Raw genomic sequence first — 15437 nt, forward strand, 5'->3', positions numbered from 1 at the left:
ATCATTCTAATAAAGTAAATAAGATCTGTGCATTGAAAATTACTTCATATTTGAATTGATAAGATAACCACAAACATGTCAATGGCGTTGCTCCCAATTACACTAACTTCTTGAAAAAGCTTAATTAGATAACAATAGACACCAGGCATCCCCAGTCCCCAGAGTGGAGTTTTAATCATTAGAAATTTCACACACTATATAAAAGGATCTTAAAATACACTGATTGTTTTTAATAGGAAATACACTTGGAATAACACAAAGAAATTACACACGCTGTCCTTTTGTAAAGATCAAACTGACATGGGTAAGGTGGCGCTATGTAGCCAAGGACCGGATCGTCCAACTAACAGCCTGAGCACAGCAGGCATTGGCACATACCCAGATAATGCAGTAAGACATCCTACCAGGAGAAGGCAGGATACCATATGTAGAACTGGTTTAAAGCACCATGGGGGAATGTTTGCTGCCTTCGCAGAACAAAAGGTTCACAGTTAGTGATTGTTGTGCATACGGACAGGAGAATATAGACATCTGTACTGTGACTCGGTCATGTCCCTTACTGCACTTTAAATGGCATTAGGCAGGCAGCTCTCCTAGTCTTTTGTGCACCATGGCAAATGTACAGTCTGGATCCTCCATCCCTTTTTGATAATTGCACAAAAATATGTGACTGCCTCGAAACTTTCTCCTCCCTGCAGAAACATGCAGGCACAGGCAGGATCCAGCCCTATGTCTGGATATTTATGTCTCTTTCCTGGTTGAAGAGTCACATGACTATATCTATCATCATACATGCAGCAAAAATAGCTCTCCCTGGAAGAACCACTGTTGAGATTGTAAAGCAAGTCCTCCATGTCTGGACAATCTGCAGTTTTTCAGAGCTGGGATGCTTAAAAGGACATTTATTACAGGTGTTGTCTGATAAAAATGGTAAACTGTTAATCTCATTATTGTTTGTAACACCTTCTTAGAAGCTTAAAGGCAAAATTACTTTCACCACCAGCTACGTGCATTTTGGCAACAGCTCCTTGTATGTCCAGGATGCAGTTCAAACTTCCTGTAACAGTTTTTAAAGCCTCAAAGAGTCTGGGGCTTCAGAGGCTTCCCACCACATAACCTAGCGCTGCAGTTAATATCCTTATTATAGGGCAGCACCTAGCTAGGAAATTGATATCAAAGAAATTAATCCTGATTTGTATCCATGTTGACTTTCCGCTCTTTGGCAAGGATGGTGTCCCTAGCCTGTTGGCCAGAAACTGGGAATGGGTGACAGAGGATGGATCACTTGATGATTACCTGTCCTATTAATTCCCTCTGAAGCACCTGGCATTGGCCACTGTCAGAAGACAGTATACTGAGCTAGATGGACCTTTGGTCTGACCCAGTATGGCCGTCCTTATGTTCTTAATGTTCCTTTAATGTCATTTTTTTGTGTGTAATTTACATGCTACCAAAAAAAAAAATGTCTACACTCAGTTTTGAGACATGCATATAAAGAGACAACTTCTCTGAAGGGATATCCAAAGATTCTGCTGTATCTAGAAAGTCTCAAATGAGTCTCTTCTATGAATAATTTAAAAAAAAAAGTATATTATAGCACGTTAATTTCTTAATGTAGTCCATTCAAAGGATTTTTTCTATATAACGTTTTAGTCTTCTTTATGCTTCAGGAAGACAATGTTCTCCGGAAAACAGGACATAGGTAATTAAACAGGTGAGACAAACTACTGTATTCAGTGATGTGGAGTTTTACAGAACCAGTTGGGGTAAATCATATGCAATTCATACCCTCCTGTCTTAAGCAGGGATACATTTAAATCATAGGAGATTGGATTATTGCTCTGTATTGCAAATACAACTTCATTAGCTACATAAAGCCTATTTGTTAATTTAGTAGGAGACCCTTTGAAGTGAAGTAATTCATTTTCCTGATAAGAAGGGAAACTGAAAACTAAACTTGTGTCAGTTCCTTACACAGCATATGAGCTCCTAAGTCATCTGACACTATTCAATGGGGACACTGCCATCCGGAAAGGTGACAAACTAACAGCCCTGGAGATTGAAATCCCATTTATCGACAAGACAGATGGACAGTGCCAGAGTAAGACTCCCCACACTGCCTTTCCAATGTGTCTCCATCCAGAAAAGGGGAGAGCTCAGCTCCACGCTCAATTCAATTCTTAACTTATCTGAAGGCAAGGGGGTCAATTAGTGTCAGAGATGGTTGTGTTTTTCTGACATGGACACCTGTTCACTGAGAGCTGGGCTCAGATCACTAAGCGCATTTCCCAGAGGCCTGTCAACACCTTTCAGTCACTACCAAACAAGATTAGATCTGAACAAGTGACCCAGAATCAGAGATGAAAGGCTATATCCAGTGGGTCAGAGAAAGTAGGGGAGTGTGTTGCATGCGCCCTATACTAGGACATACACGTAAGTATTAAGAAGTATACGCACACATATGCTCCTGCACAAAATCTGTCAATTAAAAATACATCCCTAAACATTGGTTGATCTCTCATATATAGAGAGAGCATCCCCTTGTAAGCAGTTGATCAAAAGAGAATATGGTTCCCAAATTGTGGTCCATGGATTGCTGACTCGTCATATGGTGATGGTTCCACTGCCTATTTTCCTAACATTACTTGCCCATGTAAGCTGTTGCTGTAGCTGCCCCAGGGCTGTTATTCTATTGCCAGTGGGATGGAAATTAGTCTATGCAATTGAGACTGGGAGGGGAGATGCTCCATGAAACCATCATGGTCCAAAGAAGTCTGAGACCCCATGCTTTAAAAAATAAAAACCCAACCCCACCTCAGAAAAGTCCATAAAACTGGGATCTCTCAGTACAGATAGGAACCAAAGTAGAATTTGTACTGAAGCCAGATAGCAACAACCTCCTTGGCAGCACCAGAATCTGAAATCATTCCAAGTCTCTCCAAGCCAGGTACAGCAATGATGCCTGCTGAAATAGGAGTGTTCTTCCTTTCTCTTGGCAACAAACTCACACTGGCATATTCAGAGAACTCATCCTCATGCTGCTGACAGAAAGAAACAAACTTCACATAATGCACTTTGAGGAAGAGTTCTCTATGCTGTGTGTGTGAAGTTAATAGCTAAAATGAATTCTTACATCTCCCCTTCTGTCCTTGTTATCTGCTGCCGTCACTGAAGTTGTCACAATGTAATGAACTAGGCAGTGAACTATGGGGCTGGCACCTTACTGTCTGTCTAACTGGAACCCCTAAACTTTTTGAATCGTCCTTTTCTGGAAGGTGACCAAAAGGGTGTTCCCTTCAGCCTGGCAACCAGACATCTGACACGACAGTCTTGATGGTGTTGTCAAGGCAGTCACTGTATTTGGCTGTCTGTGGTGATAAACTGCCATGGTTTGTAGTTTCTTCTTAGGTAACATTTTCACACTACATGAGATAACCAGGACCTCTCCGTAGTCTACCAAATTTCCAGCCTGGAATGTATTCTGTTTTTATCGAAATCTGAGCCTATGACAGAAAATCTTTCATTCTAAACCTTAACATTTCCACTCTCTCATAACCTTTCAAATTCAAGAACTTAGAAGTACGGAAAGCTTAATTCTCCTCCTAACTATACCTCTCCCTAACTGCCTTCTTGTTCGCCAGCACCTTACCTTTCATTTAAAAATCAGGTCTCTATACATCTCATGGTTGCAAATAAAACTTACAGAACGTGATCCAAGTTTAATCAATACAGTGATGCCTGCCTGAGTTTGCACTGAACATAAAATAATCACTCCAAGAGATGTTAACTGACCCAGTTCATCTCAGTGAAGTGTTAACTCCCCAGTGATGCTAATTTAAATGTCAACACTGTTGTCTATTACACTATTGATCAAAGCACAAAGAAAAGGGAGAGATGATATTTTGAAAATCTGCACAAACTACTGAGAGAGACATTTCATTTTGGTGCCCCAAGAGGATGAAACTTGGGATATACTGCCACTTATTTTTCTCCCCAATCAAGAAGGAGCCAAACCTAAGTACCTTAGCAGAGCATCTGACCTCTAGCAAGGGGAAACCAAGCCAAAGGACCCCAGCACAGTCCATGGATATATACAAACCCCACCAAGGGACAGCTGACAACATGCATAATCATATTTTGAACATCTGCACAGTTTACTGTAAGTAGCATCTCAGTTTGGCATTTAAAAGGATGCAGATTATTTTGTAAGTGGAGCCGGGCTTGTGTGAAGCTTTGATGAGTACCACAACCTTTCTTCTCTGCCCAATTCAACCCCTGGTCTCAGGGCTTAATTCTTATTTCAGATTATATAGGGGCAGATCACAAAGCAGCTTGTGAAATCAATTACCATGATTGTGTGCAAACACACAAAACATATACAGAGTAGCCAATTCTACAAGCAGCGATCAGAATTGCACTCTAGGTGGCTTACCAAAATGAGTACCATGTATTGTGATTCCAAGCTCCAAGTTTGTGGAAGATGGCTGTGCTACACACTATATGTTTATAGCTTTTTTATTTAAATGGCATTTGGGCTGCTTCTAAGCAGCTGTGACATAGTTTATGCTGAAAAAGTACAGACCCTATACTTCTACAACATAACTTCTACATAACTTCTACAACATACTTCTACAACACATTTTTCTTCACACGAGAGCTGTATAAGCCATGATAAGCAGGACATATCTTCTTTACTCTGTGGTGCAAAGAATAATAAATAAAACCACATTGTCCAGAGAGGCAGCAATGACTAATGGTCGAAGCACAGGAGTGGGGGTTACTACTCATCATTCGAAATCAGAGCAAATGATTATGGATGGGTTATACACTTTTAAAAAAAATACGGAATTTATAAAGGAAGGGCTAATAGAAATTTTAACCTTGCTTTTTCTAGCTGAAACTGCTCAAACATGAATAAATAAATAAATAAAAATAATACACTAATGGATTCATCTTCACATCACCTTTGTGAGTATTAATATCCCCATTTTAGAGACAGGGAAACAAAGACACAGAGAGATAAAATAACTTACCTAAGGTGACAGAGTTGGGACTAGAACGAACTAGACCATGTTAAAAATTAGGCTTTTTGCCTATTCTTGAGATTTCCCCTTTGCCCTTAAAGCAGATGAGGTCATCACTCCTGCACAATCCCAGATGCTATGTCTATTACCTAAAGACTAGTTCTGTCTTAGCAGCCACTCACTTATCCGACCATCCCCAAAGAAAGTACACTGTACCATTAGGCAATAACCATCATGCTGCAGAGGGCAATGGAGGAAACAAAAAAGAGAAGGGGGAAACTAAGGAAAGAAAATGCCTTTCAGAAAGTTAGATGGGTCTGGTTTTTGTACCAGGACCAAGTATTTAAATCAATAAATTTAGATCAAGTATTTAAATCAGCTAATCAGACATACCTGAAAGCACAGTGGATTAAAAAGGCATATTAAAATACATGGATACATATAAAATAAGACTCTCTCTCTATGTATGTGTTTATGTACATGGGCTATACCATGCACTGCATAGCAAGGGTACACAAACTTTGTGACACTGAGGGCAGTTCCAACCAGAACGGACCTGATTAAGCAGATCAGATTGTAGATGTCCATATCTGTAATATGGAGAAGCAGTCTATGCAGACAAGAAGGCCAACCATGCAATATTCTCCTTCCAGATCTGAGTGGCATTCAGATCAGGAGGGGACCATTGCATGCTAGGACTTGTCTCTGTGGGCTTCCCTCACATTGAGGACAAGTGTTTGCATAACTCTACAGGCCTCACTTTGTGTACTTCTATTGTGTGCACGGCCTATGGAATATACATTTTATAACTTTAAAAGCAGTTATACCCACCTTCATATCCTCCAGAAGTGCCTGAGGATCCTCAATGCCTTCCGGAACACACTTCTTGTTCTCTGGGAGAGATTCAAGCTTTTCTACTAGGGCTTTCAAACCTTTCAGTTCAAACTCTGTGAGATGAGTCCACTTGGTTGAGACTTCTGTAGCTGGCGACCCTGTTGGTGTTTTGGGATAGTCCGTGGGGGTTGTTGACTTTACACTGTCATCTGACTCATTGGACAAAGTTCTTTTGAGGTACCTCATTACTGTGGCTTTCTGTTTTTTCCCTGCAACATCCTTCCCTTCAGAGTGTGTGCTGTTGGGTGAGGAGCAACCATCACCCAAGGACTTTGTGTTCTTATCCAAATTGTCTTCTTTCTCCTCCCGGGTATGAGCATCACAAGATTCTTCATCCATGTCTAACCAGGAATCTGATGAGAAGCTGTCTATGCTGGGTTTTCTTGTGGCATCTGAAAGACACACAAAGAAAATTAAATCTTTATCCTGATGAATTTATAGTTTAAACAGTCCTCTTGTCAGGACTAGCGATCACCAGATTAGACTGGCACATGGTCGTGCCTGGTAACTCTTACACACATCTAGGAAGTGAGTTTTGTTCAGATAATTTAAAACTGATTTTGCTGGGTTTCATTAATATCTATTTCACGCAAATGACTGAACAATATGGCTTTTCAAAAAGTTTCAAATCTCCAAACTCCCTCAGTTAAGGGTAGAGGGAAAAAAATCACAATTCATATATTTGAGACGTATCATTAATTTTCCAGAAAAAACAGGTGAGATCAGATTTGACATTCATATTTCTAAGCTAGAAACACAAGCAGGGGGAAAAAAAAAACCCACCTTACTGCCATTCTTTCAGGCCTTCTTTATAGATTACAAAGCAAAAACTATTTTTTTTTCCTTTGCAGATCATCGTCAATAAAACATACAAACACTTGGTTTTATATGGTCTCTATCATCCAATAATCTTAAAGCACTGCAAGAACACTCATTACCTCTGTTAGACAGATCAATACTATTATGCCTATTTTAAAGATGGGAATCTGAAGCACAGAGAAGTGAAGTGACTGACACAGTGTCCCACAACTGAATAACCATTACTATTATGAATACAGCCCCAAACGCATGCTGGTTGCTTTATAGATAAATAGAAGGACAAGAGGCTGAATGGTCAAAAAGAGTTAGTCTCCTAACTTCTATTTAGGCTCCTATGAAATCAATGGCAGTTAGGAGCCTAACTCTTTTTCAGCATTTAGCCCGAAGTCCCTGGTTCCGAAGAATTTACATTCTTAGGTCTCGTCTACAGTAGGCTTTTCCCCTGAAAATACCCACTGCTGCTGACCCCAGAGCAGCTCCAATGATGACAGCATTACAAGAAGGGTACTGAACAAGGCTCCAAAAGCCTTTTAACTGCAGTTTTGTTTATACCTGCTTTTCTACAAAACAATATGGTTATCCTGTCTACACTAGCATTTTCCCCATTACTACCACTAGCAGAGATGAACTGGTGTTAATTGGTGGGAATTTCTAGTTAAAAATGCTCGTGTAGGCAGCACCCAACCAAGTCAATGGGACTTTTGACACTGACTTCAATGGGAGTAGGATCCAGCCCTAGACAGACATATGCAAAAAACAAAAAAGAGAAGAGATACAGCAATAAACATGTGACTGAGCAATGAAGTGTCTCATCTCCTTGTTTTCATTTACTTGTTTTCAACAGTCCAAATTTTGAGTCTTTCCACAGTTTCTCTTCACCCAAAACTTTTATTTGAGGAAGGACTAAAACACTAAGGCTAAGTCTACATTAGCGCTTTACTTGGTATAACTTATGTCACTCAGGGGTATGAAAAAAAAATCCTCTGAGTGACATAAGTTACACCCAATAGAAGCACCGGTGTGGACAGCGCTGTCGGCGGGAGACGCTCTCCCACCGACATAGTTACCATCACTCCTTGGAGATGATTTAATTATGTTGATGGGAGAGCTCTCTCCTGTCAGCATAGAGGCTACATGACAGATCTTACAGCGCACAGCTGCGTCAGTACAGCTGTGCTGCGTCAGTACAGCTGTGCTGCGTCAGTACAGCTGTGCTGCGTCAAGCTTGATAGTGTAGACATGGCCTAAGTAAGGACTTCAGGATTTGGCTGCATTATAATAATAAGCAAACTTCCCACAAATACTGAAGCAAAGAATCACAGAGATTGGAAGTGAACCTCTATGACAGAGAAGGTTCTGACTGTGAGTGAAAGAATGTGCCATCATCTTCTCAGAAAACAAACTGTACTTACTAGCTGGAAGACTGAAAGATGCAGCAAGCAGACAGTTGTTGTTTAACTGCTAAATTCAGGCATGCTAGGAAAAAATCCTCATGAGGTTTTGTCTACGCTGCGAAAATGAGTTCAGTTAGGTAACACCTGATAGAAATGAAGGGAGCATTTCACATTTATCAAGGCTATTGGGCTATTATTTCAAACTTAAACAGACATCACAGAATGTTTTCCTCACAATCTTATTAGATTGAGAATTATTTTTTGGGGAGAAGGCTTAAACTGATTTTCTGGAGAACAAGACAGAAGCCTCAAAAAACAAAAAAAATCAAACCAAAACAAAAAAGTATTGGGCCACTGACCCAGCAGGCCCTAACCCAGTCAAGCCCTGGTTACAGTGAAGGTAAATATCCTCCTTCTCTCTATCCCCTTCTCTCTGTCCCTTCCAATACGCCCCCCCTCCCACCCCTCGTAAAGGCTTTAACATAATCAAATTCAGTATTTAGTGCATTGAATAGTTTATTCGGTGTGATATACTGATTGACAACAACACTCAGAAGCAGCCACTTTCTTTGGTTTCTGCTAACTCTCCCCAGTGCCAGGCTGCCCTCCTAGAGTCTGTTTACGCTAGGAAGTGTACTATGAGAAAACGTTAAGCTAACATATTTTAATTAATGCACAGTCAAACACCACTATGATTACCCACAGCCAGCTAACACTGTTTTTTCTTTGTCCACACTAGGTGCTTTCATTCATAGGCCTCAAAATGCTTTACAGAGCAGGTAAAAGTCATTATCTCCATTTTACAGGTGGGAAAACTGATGCACAGGAAGGGGAAATGATTTGCCCAGAGTCACCCAGAAAACCAGAAGCAGAGCCAGGAACTGGACCCAGTTCTCCTGAGTTCCAGGCTGGTGCCCTATCCCAGAGGCCACACAGCCTTTCTGTTAAATTAAAACATATTCATAAACACATTTTCTGATCATTTAAATTTCAGCAATGTTAGCTACTTCACAGCTGATTAAAGTATGGAAGTCTTGTCTACGCTGGAAGGATTTTGGTGATTGGTGGCCAGCGTAGCTGCAGCAGAACCCCAGGTGTGGATATGAAAAGCAGTTATAATTGTAATTTGCACCAGTGCAACTTCGTCTACTTGACCATGTGAAACAGTGAAAATCGTGGCTTACACGGACTTTGCCTGCCTACACTATGTCTTTGTATAGGCACAGCTATGCTAGGTGGTTGCCACTGATAGCTGTAACTGGGGTAGGTCACCTAAGAAAGGAGAAGGAGATCATATTGTCAACATCTACTGCAAATGATGTTTTGGTGCCACTAGTGGGTGGCACATGAGATACACCACCACCTTTTATCTCTGATCTAATCAGTGGAACCAAAAGACCAGAGGGAAGGAGTGGAGCCCAGTGGGGCATCCTAACTCCGCTAATAAACCCAGGCCCCACCCCTCAAAGCAGTGGAGCCCTGGTTCAATCTGGGAATAATAGTAAGGTCAGGCATCTTCCTCCCCGATTATATTGGCTGCTGTTCCTCCCTCTGCTGGAGGCGATCTGCACTCAACCAATGTTGTTGTGTTGGTTACACTTGGTTCATGCCTTCCAGTCCTACACTTCTATGGTTCTATGGTTGCAAGCTTTTCTCTGCTAGCACAAGGGCTAAAAATGTTTTTTTCCCCCCACTGAAAGCGGAGATTCTCTCAGCATGCCACAGCTCTGGGAGCTGGGACACTAGGCATATGTCCTAATGTGCTTATGCCTCAGTGGGCAGTGTTATTCAGCATCTCTCCACACCCCCACTTTGTGCAAATCTCAGTGGAGCTGAAGGGTTGCAAAGCAGCTCTCTGTTGCCCTGTCCCACTCCTCCAGCTTGTTTTACAGCTGGTTCAGGGGGAATTTCCTCAGCAGTTCTCCTGCTCCTGGAGCTGTCTTCCCTTTGGGCTCATTTTGCCCCGTGACCTCCCCAGTACGTTCCCCCTCCCCCATTCTCCAAAGCATAAACAGGGAGACTTGAAAAGGGATGATTTATAAAGATGAAGAGCAGGGCTCAGCATCCCACTCATGCTGAGGCCCCTCGTGCTGCCTGACACACAGAGAAAGTTGGGGGAAGAAAGAGGCAGGATGCCGCAACCAGAGACTTGCCATTACAGGTTCATTAAGAGTTGAGGGTTGGACTTTTATGCCAACACATCCCATTAGTTATGGTGTGCTGGGGTCTGTCCCGGGGCCTGTCCAGGGGCCTGTCCACCTTAGGCATTTTTACACAAGTACAGCTACACCAGTGCAAGCCCCCAGTGTAGATAAACTCAACTGGTGTACAGCAAGCCCCAAGCTGTCCAGGTACAGCACATGTACAATGGGGTTTGCACTGGTGCAACTGGGGGGATTAAGATTCAGTGTTAAACAAAGGGTTAATCCCCAACTGGGAGTTTTCTGTTTCCCTTGCTAAGTATGTTATTTGTTCCTTTTTCTTGTTTATAAAATCTCCCTAAAGGAAAAGACCCTGCTGACTGCAATTGTGGTTTCCTCTGCTTAGTCATTCCACCAGCCAACACTGCATTATAACTATTTTTAAAAGCTATTTTGTAGCCCGGGCTCCCACCTGGCATAGGTAAACAATTTGTAGAAGAGATCTAACAGGGTTTGTTCCATCCCCCATTGCCACTTTAAAGCCATGTTACCAGAAACATTGTTTAAATGGCCTCCATGGAAATGCACATGGGGCCTAATTGAGTCTTTTAAAATGTTTAAATGCTGTACTGTGCTTACTTTTTAAAGCAATCTATTAAATAAAGAAGTGGTGTCTCCCAGCATCATGAGCATATGTATTCCTCTGTGAATTGGGGTCACTGCTTCATATGCACATCAGGGTTTGTGCCAATCCAGAACACTACAGTATACAAACTTGACTTTCTTATCATCACATATTATCCTGAGTGTCTTTGGCTACCCCCAGGCCAAGAATCACTCACTGTAGGTCTCCCTCCTAACACAATTTAAATCCTTTCAAAAAAAGACAGGGAAAAAAATGCTCACACATACAACAATTCTGGATATGGAAAACAGAGAGATTCCGTGGTGTTGTAATCCAGAAAAAGAAAGGGTGATCGGTCTTAGCACAGGACAAGGAGATAGGAACTCCCAATTTCTAAAGCAATAACTCTCTGTATGGCCTTGGGCAAATCACAATCACTCTCCCTCAGTTTGCCCGTCTGCAAAACAGGGATGATTATACATAGTTACCTTCTTCAATAGAGGATTAAGTTGCTAACTTTCCCTTCAGCAGTACAGTGTGTTCAATATATACTCTTCTGCTACACTGGGAATTGCCATTCTCAGCTCCAAAGTCTGGTACTTTGTGTCAGAGAGGTAGCGAGTGAGTTCTTTATAGCAGCCTAAAAAAGGAAATGATGGCATCGAGGAATCTAATCATAGTATTTTCCCAAATAAAAATCACCTAACATAATCCATAAACTCTCTTTCAGTGGGAAATCCACTATACTGTGTGTGAAGGAAAAAAGGAATGGCTTCTCCATCATTCCATATGGCACATTTCTATTACCCATCAGGCTGTATGTACAGTGCAAACCATCCTGTGAAACATCTTACAGTGGGAATCTTAAAAGCTACAGGATACAGACAGAGTATTTTATGACTAGCACCACATCTTCTCCCAATTACTCTTTATCAGTTTAGTCTCAAGATTCACATCTGACTGAAGGACACACGTAGGTCAACTGCTGTTGAAAACATCCAACATAGACTCAACAATTCTAAGAATAAGAATCCTGTAGGCATTTCCATCTTGGAGCAGCACATGTCAAATCTGGTAGGAAGTTCATATAGAGTGCCCTTTTTGATTCCAACTGGCAGGACAAAAACAAACAAACAAAAAACTACAGGTGATTCAAAAATTACAGACTAGGCAACTTCACCTCGGTACAGGGAGCACAGACAGAGTATAATTAAGAGCAGGACAGAGAAATATCCTAAGTAGTACAATGTGATAGGGACACAGAATCACAGCTCCTACCAAGAGAAATCATACCTCTCTCTCTTCTGTTAGAATTCTTTGAAAAAACCACCAAAATACCAAAAGTGGGAATCCAGATGATATAATAAACTTGGCCTTTTGAACAGCCGTTAGTAAGGCCCTTCACACTTATATAATCAGTTAAAAGGTACAGTCTGACAGGGAATAAAAAACAGATTATGACAAAGATGCATAAATAAATGTCTTTTTCTTAGACTAGACAGAAGATCCTAGGAGTCAATGACAGAAATCAGCACTGAGACTGACACTGTTTAGTATGCTAGTGAACTGAATTTGAAGGTGGCAGCCAGGTGATAAAATATGCTGTAGACAGAGACTGTTTAAGTGAGTAAAAAGTACACGTCTGTTCAAGAGAGCAAGGTCAGATTAAGATCCTAACATGTTTGAAGTCTGGTGGTATTAACATAATATACTGTCAAAGTGCCTGTAATTATGCCTCCCTCCATTGCCTGGGGCAATGTTAGCTCACATAGCAGTGGTTTGTGATTTTACAGCTGAAGGTCCCAGGTTCTATCCCTGCTGAAGAATTGTAGCAGGTATTACTACATTAGGATCTGGAGTTTTGGTTCAGGTTCCAGTAAGATGGTAGGGCAAGAGAAATGTGAGACTCCAGAAGGGTCTAATCAAACTGGGGGATTAGCTCTTAATTAGCTGCTACTACCAATCTACAAATGAAGAGCAGGAAAGTAGAGAGAGAACTCAAACAAGGAGGAAGAGAATCAGTACCTTCAGTCCTGCTCTGAGAAGCATTCCTATAATAATAAAGAAACCTTCACAACTCTGCAACAAATATCTGGAGTACAAAATTCAAGAGGAACCCTACAATAACAAACTCATGAACAACCTGACGATGTGTGCACTGCACACGTACGTACACACACACGTGCATATTAACAACATTGCCATAACAAGCCAGTGGGCAGCTCCAGCAAAAAGTCCTTCCATAACAAATCCATGTATGCATGATGGAGATAATGAAACAAATTTAAGCTTCCAACAGGTTACTGAAAATCAGGGAGAGTTAGATTTAAACAGGATTTGGAAACTTATTTAAAGAATATTTGAGAAACCTTTGAAGCCATAGGAAAAAGGAGCCTTCCTTACAATCAACCCCATTTTCATTCCCCAGGCCCAATAGCCAAGTAAGGAGACAATGTGTCTCACTGTGGGGTTTGCACAGTGCAGGAGTGCAAGTTGCTTCCCACAGCACCCAGAGAGAGAAGGCATGCCCCATGCCAGTGCTCACTGCAACTCAGGCTTCCAAACTGTCCCCCTCTTGACACAGGCCTCTTCTTCCTGCCAGGCTTGTGCTGTCCTGGCAGAGCCCCAGGGTGGATGAAAGGGTGTCTGTTGATCCTAGACAATGTGATAGTCACACAGTGGAGAGGACCAGCATTCTTCTCAGAGAGATATAGAATTTTGCTCTTTAAATCCAAGTATTTCTATAGGCAGCAGTCCTTCAAAGCACTTCTGACTTGCATCATTCACCTCTTATCCTGATTGCTCAAACTATTACTGATCTTCGGACTTATTTTTACTGAGGCTTTTTCCCTTGAAGGCTCTAAGTACCCTTTCCAGTTCAAACCATAGAGAAGCAGCATGTCTCTCAAAATTGGGGGTAAGTCTGGAGGAAAACTGGGGCCCAATTAAAGATGGCTGCTCCCTTTATCCCCACCTATGCACTGATTCCTACTCTATCACCCTGAACTCCCCATTTCTATCTCCTTCCCCACAATGAACAGTCTCTTTCCATCACAACATTTTCTTCCTGCAGCAGGCATCCCAGTATTCTGGATCCAAAATACAATTTTGAGCCTAAGTAATTTTAGTGCTGGTGCAAAGGGCTGGACTGACAGCCCTGGGGACACCAAAAGTTCTCTTTGCATCCACAGAATTCCTACAGTATGGGCAGTGGCAATCCAAGGTTCTCCATACTGCCTCAATCCTGGCCTAAAAGCACCATCTATAGAGCTGAGAAGACAATTTAATCTCCGTGGCCCATTATTCTGCTGATTCAGCCTACTGAGATTGCCAAAATGAGCCTATTTGGCACCTTGGATGCCTCACCACTAGGAAGTGGACTACGGTCATGTCTATACTACCACTTATGTCAGCAAAACTTATGTAGCTCAGGGGTATGAAAAACACACACACACACACACACACCCTGAGCGACAAAAGTTTCGCAGGCATAACTGGTATTGTGCACAGCACTATGTCAGCGGGAGAACTTCTCCCAGCGACATAGCTACCGTTGCTTGTTGGGGGTGGTTTAATTATGTCAATGGAAGCGCTCTTCCCCGTCAGCTACACAAGAGATCTTACAGTGGCATAACTGTACCAATGTCGCTGTAAGCTATCTAGTGTAGACATAACCTGAGACACATTCTGCATGGGTGACCAAATCACCAACAGTCACTACTGGGCTGACCTGGATTCACACTGGTGATTTAGACGGGGAAGGTTCCATATCTTATGTTCAATCTCCTGAGCCATCCCATCTCCATGCACCTCATTCATTCTAAAACGTGTTGATTTCACTGTAAAACTTAATGACTCTCCACCCCTGCCTCAATGTCAGAAGCACAGCACCTCTCATGCCAGCATTCTGACATCAAAGCGCTGCTTCTTTACTTTCCAGGGGATACAAGGACAGACAGTTTTGTCAATGGTTCTTTAAAGAGCTTCTTCCCCCAGAACAAAATCAGCCAGAAGCGAGGAGTTAGTCAGCACGTCACACAGTATGCTTTGGGAGTTCCTGACTTATTAATCCTTCAGCGGAGAAGTTTGATGGCCCACAGAGGGGCTGCAGAATAGGACCCTCCATACATACAGATATGCTGAGATCTGCAGGGAGCTCCTTCAGATCTCAGAGTATCTGTGCAGACAGTCAGCTTCTCCACGCTACTCCCTGGCAGCACGGCTCACTAAAGAGTGATGCTTACCACCCATGCAGCCCCCTCACTGAAATGTCAGGATGCATTAGGTGGCCATTTATATCCTGACTGCTGGCCATTCTCTCCAAAACCTCTGGGGCTCCCAAACATTTGGTATTCACAATGATGGCCAGGAGTGGGGATAAGGGTGGGATGGAAATACTTTAGTTCCTCTCTCCACTTCCAGATGCACCAGCCTGACCTAGCCGATACTTGTGCTACATTCAGCCTTTCTGTGCCTAAAAGCAAGATGACATGGCCCAGTGGTCCTTTGGAAATAAAATAAATGAAGCTGATAGGCAAGG

The 15437-nt window shown here is 42.1% G+C and overlaps 1 protein-coding gene across 5 annotated transcripts in view; it reads right to left on the bottom strand.

Moving 5' to 3' along the window:
* KDM2B (lysine demethylase 2B) overlaps positions 1–15437 on the bottom strand; it is a 172188-nt gene that overhangs the window by 55704 nt on the left and 101047 nt on the right. For all 5 annotated transcript variants that reach the window (XM_048820951.2, XM_075120054.1, XM_075120057.1 and 2 more), the window contains one exon: positions 5856–6310. In XM_048820951.2, the coding sequence (XP_048676908.1) occupies positions 5856–6310 (455 nt within the window). The remainder of the gene's footprint in view (positions 1–5855; positions 6311–15437) is intronic.

This window comes from Caretta caretta, chromosome 15 (assembly GCF_965140235.1).
Source record: "Caretta caretta isolate rCarCar2 chromosome 15, rCarCar1.hap1, whole genome shotgun sequence".
Classification (NCBI taxonomy): domain Eukaryota; kingdom Metazoa; phylum Chordata; order Testudines; family Cheloniidae; genus Caretta; species Caretta caretta.